At 49.1% G+C, this 14,238-nt stretch overlaps 1 protein-coding gene across 1 annotated transcript; it reads left to right on the top strand.

Moving 5' to 3' along the window:
• Positions 1 to 12,176: 12,176 nt before the first annotated feature.
• Positions 12,177 to 13,274, top strand: LOC117848164 (S-adenosylmethionine decarboxylase proenzyme 4). The gene has a single exon (XM_034729496.1). It carries the CDS (start codon positions 12,177 to 12,179, stop codon positions 13,272 to 13,274), a length of 1,098 nt encoding a protein of 365 aa, XP_034585387.1.
• The last annotated feature ends 964 nt before the right edge of the window (positions 13,275 to 14,238 follow it).

The following is a 14,238-nucleotide window of genomic DNA, read 5'->3' as shown; positions in this document are numbered from 1 at the left end:
AGTGAGTCACGCCTTGCGGGGCGTGCGAGAGGGTTTGACTAGTTTGACCTCAAAACTGGGGGTGAGTCACGCCTTGCGGGGTGTGTAAGAGGGTTTGACCGGTTTGACCTTAAAACCGGGGGTGAGTCACGCCTGTGAGGTATGCAAGAATGTTTGATCGGTTTGGCCTCAAAACCCGGGGACGACTCCAGTGCGGTCGAACAACGTCGAGTCGGAGGATGCATGACACCATCGCAAAGCTTGCGTTGAGGCGAGGCGAAGTCGTGAAGGCGCGGGGTCCATCCGATGTACCGATAAAAAGTTGGACGGTTTTACCCCTGTGGGGTATTTGAGTTGTATGCTTCATATAAGGGTATCCTGGTTATTTTCGGATGCCAATATATACGTGGAGAGGGCTGTTGGGGCAGCTACATATCTCTTAGACTCTTTAGTGGTGGGCTTCTCATTTTGTTGGTGAGGGCCTTTGGAAGGAGAGAGGGAAAGAGATGAGAGGATCTTTGATTTGATTTTTTTACCATCTTAATTTTGATTGTACTTAAGAGTGGCTCATAAACCGAACTTGATAGAGTAATCTAAAGATCAATTTCGTGCTCACTTGTTCCATCCTCTCAAGATCTGAAATTTATCTTTTTCATAATTTTTGAAGGTATTTTTGGAGATTTTTTTGTTCTTCGTGTTTGAGCCCAAATCCCGTGAGATTTGTTGGGAGTTTTTGTTTCTAGGATCCTTGTGAGCAATTTTACTGTGATCCCTACTCAAATCCCTCACTAATTTAGCCCAGATTTGGATTTCCTCGAAATTCCCCTTCTCTTGTGTTCTTGATCAAAATCATGAAATTCAAGGTGAAGTTTTGATCTTTTTGAGGAGATCATTTGGGAAAAGACTCACTCCATCTGGGAAAACCTTTGCCTAGAATTTTATGAAGTTTGGACGTCATTTGATTGAGTTTTCCTTTTTCTTTGGATCTTGACCCGCGCAGTTAAAACAGGAAGTTCCATTTTTTTAACTTGCTCTTTTTGGGAGATCTCTGGGAATGGACTCTTGATGGTCTTGGAAAGCTATGGTCCAAATCTCATGTATTTTGGAATTTGTTTGGTCAAGTTTTGGTATTTTTCTTGGAGCTCCTACACGTTGTTGTCTGGGCAAAATCAGACGTTCTGGTTTTGAGAAGAGGAAGCTCCAGTTTTGGAAGATTCCCCTCCAATTTTGGTAATATTTCCCTCTGGTTTTGGTTCCAAAGGTTCCGATTTTTTTCTGATGCCTTTGTTTCCTTTTTAGCTCTTTTTGTATTTGCTTCCGCTTTATGTCAAGGGCTTCCTAGTACTGTTCTTAGGTCCAATAGCATCTCATTTTGCTGTGGATCTGACAATTCTAGAAGGGATGTGTGTATGGTGACTTTTAGGATATAGGCCGAATTTCTGTGTTCAAGAAGAGAATTTTGATCGGCTCCCGCTCACCCCCTTCTGGTTGCCAGTCCCGATCGTTCAGTGTGTGTATGCTTGTGTATTAACTTAAAGAGTGTACGGCTTGCAGCCTTCCACCGGTAATAAACTTGTTTGTATGAATATCATTGGAATGTCCCCCACATGTTCACGTTACCCTGTTAATCCTATAGCGCTTTTGTTTGCAGCAACATGCTTTTTTCCTCTGCTTTTTCCTCTTGATTCTTGAAGTCTATGAAAAATGCTCTAATTAACTTTGCTTGTCGTCTCAATTAACCCAACAGGTAGGTGCAATTTTGTAGAAGATATATCCGCATATATGATATATGATCCTTATATTTAGGTGTATCTAGAAGCGTATGAGTTTGACTATACGGCAAGTGGACATAGCAAAATGACACTTGAAAACAAATGATGAATGGTTTATTTTTTGTTACAAAAGTAACAAAGTAAATTTCAACTATTAAGTGCCCATATTGTAAAAAACTATATTTGACTTTCATAAGCCTGGCTTGGCTAGAATTGAGAATTCCTTGGCTTTACCAGTTATCTGAGTGAGGGATTTATGAGCTAAGTACTTGTTTTTTAGCAGGCTTTGTCGGACATCACCTCATTAAGCAACGTATTAAGCCACTTGATAAGGAGACACTTAACTTTGAATGGTAGATTGGGTAATTCTCAATCAACCTTGATCTTTTGGTTGGCATAACGTCATGGTCCATTTTGCTGGTAGATATTTCTTTTTCATAAGGTAACCCATAATGGCACTGTGAGAGTAGTCTCACCGCAAGAGTTACGCATATGCATATACCCATATGCGTGTGAAAATAGAGGATTTAGGGTTGGGGTTGGTGGCAGGTGCGTTCAAGTGGGTCAAGGTCAATGGTTCCATAACCAGTCTGTTCTCACAGCTTTCCTCTCGAGACTAGTGTAGGCTGGCTCTCAAGTCGTCTCAACTTGTATAGATCAGCTACATGTAATTAAATTGTTAGACAACCATGCAAATATGAATATGCTGGCCATACGTATTGTCTGAAACTTTATGTTTTCCATATAACACTGTATCTCTTTGGCATGGAGATGATCGATTCCCTGTACGGGATGGCCACGAGTGATAAAGATCATATACATGATATATCCTTGCATATCTGTTGTTCGAGATGGAATGAATCTCTGCATCGTACATCTTCTGTAATACCAACATAAAAAGAAGATCAAGCTAGTATGATTTTGTGCGGCAATCCATAACCTTTTTCCTCATTGCTTTCTCATCTAGATGAGATTTTTCCGGGTTTGCACCTGCATGCACTTTCCTATTTTCTCATGATTCCTTTAAAAGTGGAAAAGTGCACGTTCAATTTGCATTGTCGGTGTGTCGAATTACTGGACAGGTAGCTGCGATATGAGATATCCAGAGTCCCTTTGCCTGCAGTTTCAGACTCCAAAAGCCATTTTTTCAATGCGATCACACACCACTACGCATATCTGTTCCTCCGATCACCGCCAGATCAGCTGACGTACCCATCGTGACATCTTCTTGCTGATGAGATGTCCAGAGTAGTGCTTCGATTGGTGAAGATGCTGTTGCCTTTGAGGATGCAGTGCAAGATTATTTGCTCAACAATTCTCCCTCCGAGGAACCAAAAATTTGCCAGATTACAGTACGAAATGCGCAACACGCCTGCATGCGCTTTACCCAAAGGATCGATTCCACCCAAGTTGCCGCCCCGGCAGCGACGAACTTCACTACTACCATCAGCTAGTGGCACCAGGGTTGGTAGCGTAGCCAAGTCCAAGTCGCTGGCATCTCTGATCGATATCCCTTACAGACGCGGCAACCAGCCATCCGTGACCGGATCGGCAACCTGCCGAACGCCCGAACGTCGTCGATCGCATCAAGCGACTGACCGCCTGCGCGTGATGACCAATTGTTTGATTGACTTGACCTAGATGCATGGCCATGAGCAGCTTGATTTTATCTGAAACCCAAGAACTAACACGTTCTCTGAGATCTGTATCAAAGCGCCAAGAGGACGCTCCCTATATAAACGAAGGCCATCAGTTGCCAATGGCATCGTCCAGAACTAAATCCAAACGAGAAAACCAGACAGGTGTCTAACCAGCAGGTGTCTTCCTTAGGCTCGCTCGTATGGGTAGCAAGAAGGAGATGTTCAGTTGGGGCAAGAGCAAGAGCCCTGCTCCGGCCGAGGGCGCCGGCGCTGCCAGCAGGGCGGCCGGGGAGGTGGCGGTGCAGAAGGTGGAGAAAATCGATCAGGTCCTGAGCCTGGTCCCCAGGCCCAGGTCCCCGGTCTTCGGCGGCGTCTGTACTCTATGGGATGGTGGTCGCGCCGCCAAAGGAGATGACATTGACAGGCAGGCACAGGAGTTCATTAACAGGCAGAGGAGCATGTGGTGATCCCTCCGCCAGAAGACCAGCGGGCCTTCGTCGTCCATCGATGAGAGTAGCATCATATATGTTCGTGTATGGATATAATGCATGCATAATGTTAGAGTTAAACTCAGTTATTTATGAATTATGATCACCTTGTATATATACGTATTTTGAAGAAACTATGTGTACACTACTAGGTAAAGGCGAAACGCCTTTAGTACCGGTTAGGGACCCCCTAATATGCTATAGGACCTTTAGTACCGGGTGGGAACTCCACTGGGTACTAAATGGGGTCATGGAGAACACCTCAGGGACTATCCGTTAGGCCCGGTACTAATGCTCACATTAGTGCCGGGTCCAATTCCAACCGGTACTGATGTCGTGGACGAAAGGTCCATTCCTTAGTAGTGGTATAAATTAGCAGAGTAAGTTTGTGTACAATGAGCATGAGAATTGCGTGACCACATACCTAACTTTATGTTGCGTCCCAAATTACTATTCGTTTTAGCTTTTCTTGATACATAGCTTTTGACATGCACCTAAATATATTATGTATTTAGAAAAGCCAGTTATTTGGGACCGCACACGTGTTTACGTAAACCTATAACTAGCGAAGTGCAAGTGTGCAATTGCGAGGCTAGTACGCTATTCAAACCTAACACAGCTTATCCTGCACCCTTCCCACACCCATTTTGATAACTTTGTACGCGAATCATGTTCGTCTCAAATGGATGCCTTCATCAATATTTCTTTGTAGCTGGAAGTAGTCATTCCATCTAGGGATGAAAACGATCGGGAACGGTCGGGAAAATCTCCTAGCCACTCCCGCAACTGAATTTTTTTATCAGGAACAGGAAAGCCGGATAGACAAACGAAATCAACCACTGCCCGGGATTTCTTTCTGGGGCTCGCCTACGGGACATTTCAACCAGAACATATCGATTACGATCGGAAATCGATAACTTAAATTGGGAACATCGACACATGTTACCACTTCAAACATTTAGCTCAACGCAATAGCTACAACCATACATAATTGATATGCAAACAATACACAAATAAGCAAATAAATTTTACATGCATATCAGCGAATGCACATGCATACCGAGAACAAGAAATTGAGAACGGCGGAATCAGACACACACACATGCGACATGCACATGACACTACATCACACACGCACAGGCACAGGCACGGGCACAGATCCAGCCGCGCAGGTGCCTCCCTTCTCCCTGCTACGCGCCTTTCCGAGACGCCGGGATCCCGAGAGCTGAGACGGCGCCCGTGGCGGAGTGGACGGAAGCACGGAGCGGCCTGTGGCGGAGTGCCGAAGACTGGAGACGATGGTGCCTGGGTGGCGGCGGCGGGCCTGATTGGTTTGCTGAACCAGCCTAGCCTGGCTCGTATCAGCAAACCAGGCTCCGGTCGGCCAGGTTCTGTTGGTACATCCGCAGCTGATTGGTTGTTCGTTCACAGGTAGCCTGGCTCTGTAGGGAAAATGGTTGGTTGGCCTGTTCGCCTGTTCAGCTTACTATCTCGCACCGCTGCTCTCTCATTCCGCACAGGAAGTGTGCTCGCGCGAGCCAGGCTCGGGGGAAACGAGGAATTTCCTCGTACGCGCGGAGCCTGGCCTGTTTTGCACCGTCAGAGCTAGGTCCAGTCAAGGGTGCGACTGGTTTCAGGTCGGATGCGAGCTCTCCGCGTGCGACCTCCATACGATTGGTTGCATGCGCTGCTTGCTGGGCCTGGCTCGCGGGATGCAAAAGGACGTCTGAAGCCTGGCTCCCGCGATGCGACCAAATCCTTCGTATCTCTAGAGCCAGGCTCCTGGGATGCAGCGGCAGATGCATGGATGCAGCGCGGAGGCAAAAAAACGCAGCGGAGCAGACAACCAATCAACTTCCCACGCGAGCCAGGCTGCATGCAAACATCAACCAATCAAAAGGGGGTTGCATCTGGCGAGCTGGCCGACGGGAGCCTGGATGGTGGTGCGAGCCAGGCTCGGCGGAGAAGGAAACCAATCGTACCCCAAGTGATTCAGCCAACCTATCAAATGCTGGTCGCATCGGGAGGGCCTGGCTGATGGAAAAACAGCCAACCAATCAGCCCCGGAATGGAGAGAAGGCAAGCTAGGTTAGGACAGGAGGCCAGTGGGGGCTGGTTTTGTTTGAGGCGGCTGCCGGCAGGTGTGGGACGCTGGCCAACGGGCCAGGCCGTCAGGCGCGCGTGGGACGCCAGCCGTGGGCTTGGGCTGAATGCAGATGTGGGCTGAATGCAGAGGTTTTGGTGCAAACAATACGGGAATACAGACGGGAATTTTACAGATCAAAGAACCACCAATACGGTTAAGAAACACCGCTCCCGTTCTTGTTCCTGCCGGTTTTTTCTGATTTTTTCCTGTTCCCTATTTTTCATGTTAATACGATATACAGTCGGTTTATATAGGATACGGTGCCGGTCGGGACGCGATTTTCCCGTCCCGCTTCCATCCTAGTTCCATCATCACTTATTTTGGTTGCCGCCACAACCTCCAGCTTTGGGATCCAAGCTTAGGACTAAACCAACAATGACTAATCTGCTAGTTTATAAGAATCAACCTCAGCATTGTGCGCTTACATGAAAGATAGAAAATGTAAAAAAAGATAGTATACTATCCTAGTAGGAAAAAAAACAGACCACACCACCGGTTGAACCGGCAACTGGTGACCTTATTGGTCCGGTCCGATTAAAAGATCGGCCACAGAAAAAAATCCTTCCCATATGCATAGAAGCAAAACTGGCGGCAAATGAACCATGTGTGAAATAACTTTCTCTGCTTCCACGGAGACTTTCGGGAAGTTATAGATCAGCATCGATGCACAGACATGCTTCGCAAGTTGTGTTCTTGTTTTCAGCACCAGCACCTGTAATGGCATGCATTGGTGCTTGAACCTTCTTGTTCATACTTCAAGCATCAACTACAAGAATGCAGGCCATCGCGCCCTGGTCGTCTATTTGGGGGAGGAGGAGGAGGAGGAGGAGGAGGTACTACCACTTGTTCGAGTACGCAACAGTTCGACTCGGCTCACTTAAATCTATGACCAACCAAGGCTTTAGGCGTAAGACTAGTTTTAAATACTGTATTTTCAAAGAATCTTCCGAAGGATAGAATACCTAACACCGCCCAACGTGCGTGAAGGCTGGCCACTAATATGCATAGGACATGGTGTCATCCATGGAGCTATTAAAAAAATTTATGAATTTAGAAATATTAAAACGAACTATATTTTAGGAAAAAAGAATAAATATATTTTTCCACCGTATGTGCTCGCAAACCAGAGGTTGGCCGAGCAGAAGATTTCCTGCGCCCTTGGCTTCGATCGACCACACACGACGGGTGTATGAATACATGCTTGCTCTGCCTGGTGGTGCACTGATCTCTCTTCAATTCATGGTGTCGGGCCACTTATTGCAAGTGCTGCCGCCGGTCAAGGGGCTCGAGTGGCGACTTGCCACAAGTATCCAATGGCCGGCGGCCTTGCAAACCTCTCACCGGATTAGTGTGGCTGTGGCATGGCATCATTAGCGCTTCTCCTAGACGTGGCATCATTATTAGTCAGTTGCGTGCGCGGAGCTACTGTGGCTAGATATGCCCTGCACAGTCATTCTTAATGAAGACCGACCTGGCTGGCTAGGTGCGTAGTACGGGAGCAGTATAATTTAACTTCGTTGCCATTGTTTGTTGTCTTGTACAAATGCATGGTATAGTTCTTCTAAAAAATAAATACACACGCTCAGACGCAAACACATACTCTCTCCGTTCCAAATTGTAGGTCGTTTTAGTTTTCAAGATTCATAGATATTTATATGCAAAAAAATATAGTTTATTTCTAGATATATAAATATCTATGAATTTAGAAAAATAAAACGACCTACAATTTAAAACATATAGATTATATAGTCATACGTGACTTGTGTTCTCAAGGGCCTCGCCTACCACTAAATAATAAAGTAGTCAAAGTTATGGTCAACCATGCTGAGTTTGCGACTCGAGCTCAAGCAAACAGCTCAATTCATGCACAGTATAGGATTAGGGCTGCCATCAACATCATCCATTCATTTCCTTCGCATTTAATTTGATTTATTTCACCAGAGCTTAATATATAGTTTATAAAAACTTTCTTTCTTGGTCTTTTATTACATCTCAAAAACAAAGTTACAATCACGAGCGATAATGTGATGAATTCGAGTAAAATAGATCGAGTGTGTGCTTACGTGTGTAGGTTCGCACGCATGTATCATCTTTGTAATTGAGAAAAATGTGAGAGGGAAATTGGTATCTGCCCCTTATTTTTGTGGGAACATATTAGCAAAATTGTAACAATTGTAGAAACCACCAGGTTAGTAGTAAACAATAATATAAGGGTTTGTCTATCTGTCTGTCGACACATTTTGTCTGTCTAAATCTGTCAGATTTTTTGTCCAATCAGATGTAGACACATCGTCAACAAAAAACTAAAAGATTTTCAAAGAAAAATCTGACAGAAACTTATAACAGGGATAATGAGTGTTAATGGGTCCAAAAAAGTACCCAAAACCCGCTTATCACAACCAGATCAACATTTTCAACCTGTCGCTGGGAGAAATGTCAAAAGACATTTACAAAGCCAAATAAAGTTAACGAGTGAAATAAAACCAGACAACATATTACAAAGGCAAAAGATAAATTACAAATTACAAAGGAAAATAACACTGATAGGGAACAGAAAAAATAGGTGATAACAAGAATAATCACATTCTTGTTGATATTTAGAGCTTACAAATACACAACCTAAACTACTGCATGCAACACTCGAACTAACTGAATTTGGTAGTGACAGCTTTGATATAGAAAACTCCAAGCCATAGCAAAATCTAGGACTCACACAACAACTGGGTTGGAGGCGGGTGCCGCGGGGGTTAGAGGCGCGACTGCAGGTGCGCGCGCCGTCGGTCTCTCTACTAGTCCTCCTCCCCTCCATCGTCGATTACTAACGCATGGTGAGGAGGGGAAGAAAAAGAGTGTGGTGGCTCCTGAGATTCCGAGGTGGCAAGGGCAAGGGGAAACGAGCAGATTTAGTGGGGAGAGGGTGCGGTTTTCAAAAAAATCGCCAGGCTAACAGGTTTCGGGCTGGACGTTTTGCAACTGTTAGCAGTATGAACCTGCAACGTCGAGAAAACTAAGATATAATGAGCACATATCTCAAAGCATGCATCTAACGGACCAAAATTCGATAGATTTTTTGTAGAAAATCTGTTGATAGACATTTAGCAAAAATCATAATATAAATACAAACCGCATTTTCAATTAACTATGTTATTATTGCTATTTTGCAAAAAAAATAGATTATTACTTGTAAGTTAATTCTGATTTATTAAGAATCCAATCTCATTATCAGAATCTACAAAGAAATAGTTAATTAAACATGTCGATCACCCACCCCAATTAAATATCACGTCCAGTAACTACCATGTATCATATTCAAGACAATCCACTTCTAGTTGAAGAAGAAGATGGGAAATATATATAATCCAATGACTTTCTTAACCTCATGGAACCCAAAAGGCCAAAACCCCTATTTTGTGCCACTAGTGACTTTCTTGATGGAACATGTGTCTAGTCTCTAGTATCGTACTCACCTGAACTCTAACGCATCCAAAGTTCTAAGTATGTAATTGTTATTATGTCCACTCCCAATTTTTCATAGAAAATAAAATCTTGTTCTTTGTAGAACACAGAAAGAAAACTCTTGGAAAATATATATTTCTCGGCTTCAATTATTATGTACATCACAATACATTGAACTTGTTCCTCTAGTGTGCATCGAGTGAAATTTTTCTAGATCCGCCACTGCTTTCAGTCGCGCAATTGCCCCTCAGAGATTGCTCTCTGTCGTCCCTCATTCCTCGTATCCACTAAACATAAAGGGCGTGCAGCTTGCAGTGCACCACCACAGGGAGCCACTTCCTCTGCCACCAATTCTCATGAATCTTCATCTTCCTTCCTCCCAGGGGCACAGGCCTACTTGTATTCAAGGGTATTCAACTGAGGGGGTGTTTGGAAAGGAGTGCTAAACTTTAGCACCCCACTTTTTAAGCACATTTTAGCACTTGACTCCCAAACAGGAGTGCTAAAAAGGGTGTGCTAAAGTTTAGCACCCCCATTTTCTTTAGCACACCTAAGGGGTGCTAAAAGGTGCTAATGGGTGCTAAAAGTGGTCCCAAACCTATTTTTTCCCCTGGTGCCCTCCCCCCTCTCTCTCCTCCCCGCCACCTGCCTCTTCCGCCTGCCCCGCTGCCTCCGCCGGCCGTGCCTCCGTCGCTCGCCCCCGCCTCCTCCGCCGGCATGCCACGCCGCCTCCGCCGGCCCCACCTCCTCCGCCCAGCCCGCCGCCACCACCTCACGGGCAGCCGCCAGCCTCTTCTCCCTCCCGCACCGCGTGTCCCCCGCTGTCCTCCGCCTGCCACGCCACCTCCGTCGGCCCTGCTGCCTCTGTTGGTGCTGCTGCCTCCGCCGGCCACGCCTTCACAGTCGCTCCTCCCGCCGGCGCGCGCGGCGGATCTGGGCCTCCCCAAGCGGCGCGGTCGGGTCGGTCGAGGAGGCAGAGAGGGCGGTGGTCGCCGGATCTGGACCCTACCTCCGTGCCTTCCCCACTAGCCGCGGCTTCGTCTCCTCCCCAAGCCGCCGCGCCTCCCTCCGCCACCGGTCCAGACGTTCGTGCCTCCCTCCACGAACAGCTCCGTCAGCGCCGCCGTGTTGTGGGCCTTGCCACCATGGGGAAGGAGCAGATGCCTCCACCGCGGGGCGAGGTGGCCTGGGCAGAACAAGGGTCGTAGCTAATCGTGAACAAGGATGCCGGGGTGGAGCAGGGCTACCGCGTCGACAGGGGCTACCGCAGCGGGGGTCGGGATGGGGACGGGAGGCGGGGATCGTGCGGGGGCACCGAGGCTAATGGCATCAGCGGCGCCTGGCCGTGCGGGTGCGCCGGGGCCGGCGGCATCGGCGACGCTTGGCTGTGCGGGAGCGGCGGTAGAGGGAGTGGGAGAGGAGATGCGCGAGGTGGGTTGAAGGAGGGGAGCTCGAAGAGGAGGAGGAAGAGGGGTAGTGCGCCAGCCATAAATGAGGGGTACTATTGTCATTTGCCACCAAATGTGCTAAAGTTTAGCATACTATCCAAACAGCTCAAGGTGCTAAACTTTAGCTCTCCATTTGAGGGTGCTAAACTTTAGCACTGTGCTAAAGTTTAGCACAAGGTTTCCAAACAGGGCCTGAATACCCATTATTTTTAGCAAAAAATTTTGTATATGTAGTGTATAACACTTGTATATATTCAAAAAATAGAAAATGGCATCACTAAACAGGGCTTCCAATCTGTCCCTACCTCCGTCAGCCAAAAAGACGATCTAGCCCACTTCCCCCTCCATCCCGAAGGCTCAGAGACAGCTCAAACTTGGATCAGAGGAGTCGTCCTTCCACATTGCACCTGCAGCAGACTGCCGAGTTTCGACTCCCTCTCGTTCTCGGCTCCCGTTCAAACGCTCATCCCCGAAGTCCCGAACCCTAGATGACCGGCCCCTGGCCGCGCAGCAACAGTGGAGGCGCAAAAAGTTTGGGACTTGGGAGCAGGCAGAGTGCTGAGCGGTTCGTCAGGCCTTGTGCGCACAGGCCGGCAGGATGCAGAGGTGGCGCATAGGCCGAGCGCAGGGCAAATAGTGGCCAGCGGCGGGCTCCCCGGCTCTAATCTCCTTCCCAACTTCCTGCTCGCTCCCCGCTCCACCACTGTTCCCTCCTTGTTCTGCGCACAAGCACAGCGGCAGCCCCACAGCAAGAGCTAGTCAACAAATGACTAACTTAGGTGAGCAAATTGTTATTGATTAGGGAATTTGTAATTGCAATTTTGAATACTTGTTAATTTGTGGCAATTTGAGAGCGATGTGGTGAGTAGAATGTTTCTGAAACTTAAGTGATTTTAATTTTTAGGTCTAAAGCATGAAGATGAAGAAGGGTAGTAGTGCTACTACTGATTTGATGTCTTTATTGCAAAAGAAGAAACAACCTGAGCCATTTCAATTTTGAATAACCATTGTCAAAATCCTGGGCCCGCCCCTGCTCCCTCCCACATAATGCTCGCAATCATTACCATTGGTTGCCTCATGCGCATGATATAAAAAAGAACCATTTCACCTCCACTATAAAAGCCCCTCGTTTCACCTCTTTCGATCTCCCTCTCACCATTGCTTGCATGCAACAGTGCACCACCACACTCCATTTGCTTCCGCAACAGTGTACAGTGTGTGTTCGCCACGTGTTCAGCTACCGATCAATGGCTTCTTCCGGGTTCGAGGGTTTCGAGAAGCGTCTCGAGCTCGTGTTCTCACTGCCGAGCTGTGGCGACGGCGCGCGGGCGCAGCACGGGCTCCGGCTGCTGCCGGTGGGCGCGCTCCGGGAGGCGCTGGATACCGTGCAGTGCGCCGTGGTGTCGGCTGCGGGGAACGCGGCGTTCGACGCGTACGTGCTGTCGGAGTCGAGCCTGTTCGTGTACCCGTCCCGCGCCATCCTCAAGACGTGCGGCACCACCCGGCTGCTGCGCGCCGTGCCGATCCTGCTCCGCGCCGCCGCCGGCGAGCTCGGGCTCGCGCTCCGGTCGTGCCGGTACTCGCGCGGCTCGTACCTCTTCCCCGAGGCGCAGCCGTTCCCGCACGCCGACTTCGCCGACGAGATCCGGTTCCTCGACGGCGCCGTCCTGAGCGCCCTCCGCTTCCGCCGCTCCAGCGTGATGCCGCCGTCGCAGAGGCACAGTCAGCAGCAGCACAAGTGGCACGTGTACGCGGCGTCGACCTCCGACGACGACCAGCACGTCGACGGCGCGACGCATTTCACCGTGGAGGTGTGCATGACGGAGCTGGACCGCACGCTAGCCAGGCAGTTCTACCTGACGACTACCCCCGGCGACGGCCGCCGGACCAGCCACGCCATCGGCGACGCGATGACGGCGGCGTCGGGGCTCGGCGACGTGAACCCGCGCTCGCTCGCCTTCGGGTACGCGTTCGCGCCGTGCGGGTACTCGATGAACGCGCTGGACGGCGCGCTCTACGCCACCGTGCACGTGACCCCCGAGGACGGGCACAGCTACGCCAGCTACGAGTGCGGCGGCGCTGAGGCCGGATGCGCGCTCGCGTCCGTCGGCAAGGCCATCGCCGTGTTCCGCCCGGCCACTGTCTCTGTCTCAGTCTGCTACGATGGCGCCGGTACGGAAGCCATTAACACCGCGTCGATATGGTCGGCGGTCGCGGACGCCGTGGAGCCCATGGGCCTCGCCTGCCGGAGCCGGGCGGCCGAGGCCTTCCCGGGCGCGACGACGGTGACGTACCAAACGTTCACGCGTACTCCGGCTTCACTCGACATGATCAATCACAGCTAGCATAATGCATGGACGTTCTCGTTAGTCGTCTGGACTGGATCCATGGCTTGCTTTTGCCATGAGGATGCTGGGGTTGGGGGCAGCAGGGGAGGTGACCATGGGTTTTTGCCTGGAGAGGGGGCAGGCACTAGGGTTTGTGATAAGTCCCTCCATTGATCCATCCTCGTATACTATGATAATCCTATTTTCCGATATTTCCTTGGGCTTTGTGGGGGTTTAACCGTGATGATGGCGATGCATTGGCATTGCATTGCTGCATGGTGGACTTACTGGTGGAGGATCTGGGGACGCAATGTGGCACGAGCACTATAGGCGGCGATCGAGCAGTATGGCAAGCCGGGGAGCATGCGAAAATGCGATGTCGCGTGCAGCTAGCGGGAGTGGAGGTGGAGTGGGAGATGGATCACGCGCGTGCAGTGGCAAATGGCAACGCCGGCATGCGCTGCATTACATGGTCGGAGGGGATTGGATTGGAGATGGAGGAGGGAGGAATGATACCGAATACGGGTTGCGTTGGTTTGTTTCGAGTTGGTGCAGGCATACCGGCCGGGTTGGTGGAGTGGCAGGCCAGTTTCTGCAGTGGAGACGATGGATTGGCCGCCGCCGGCTTTTCGGGGGATTTGGGCTGCCGTTTCGATCATTCGATCTGCCGATGGGTCGTGTAAAGGGTGAAAAGGGAAGGGTGTGCCCTGTTGCTTTTGCTCGAGAACTGTTGTGCGTGCTAAATGGGTTCGCGTTAGGGGGTGGGGGGAAACTGGAGAGGCCCGTGGGTTGCCAAGTTGGAAACTGCTTTTCGTGATATTGCTCAATTTCATGGAGTTTCCAATAGATTTCGGATCATTGCGCCTATGCTACACTAGGAACAGAACGAAACAAGTTACATTGTACTAGTAAGTTGAGCACATTTTCCTAGTAACGAGTAAGTTGAACAAGGGTTTGTTTGGATTGAGCGCGAAAAGGCCCC

The sequence above is a fragment of the Setaria viridis genome, chromosome 3, assembly GCF_005286985.2.
Source record: "Setaria viridis chromosome 3, Setaria_viridis_v4.0, whole genome shotgun sequence".
Lineage (NCBI taxonomy): Eukaryota > Viridiplantae > Streptophyta > Magnoliopsida > Poales > Poaceae > Setaria > Setaria viridis.
Note: the sequence above shows the minus strand (reverse complement) of the source record. Positions and strands in the feature narration are given on the sequence as shown.

Coding starts and splice junctions, on each gene's coding strand:
- LOC117848164 (XM_034729496.1), top strand. CDS start 12,177: ATGGCTTCTTCCGGGTTCGAGGGTTTCGAGAAGCGTCTCGAGCTCGTG.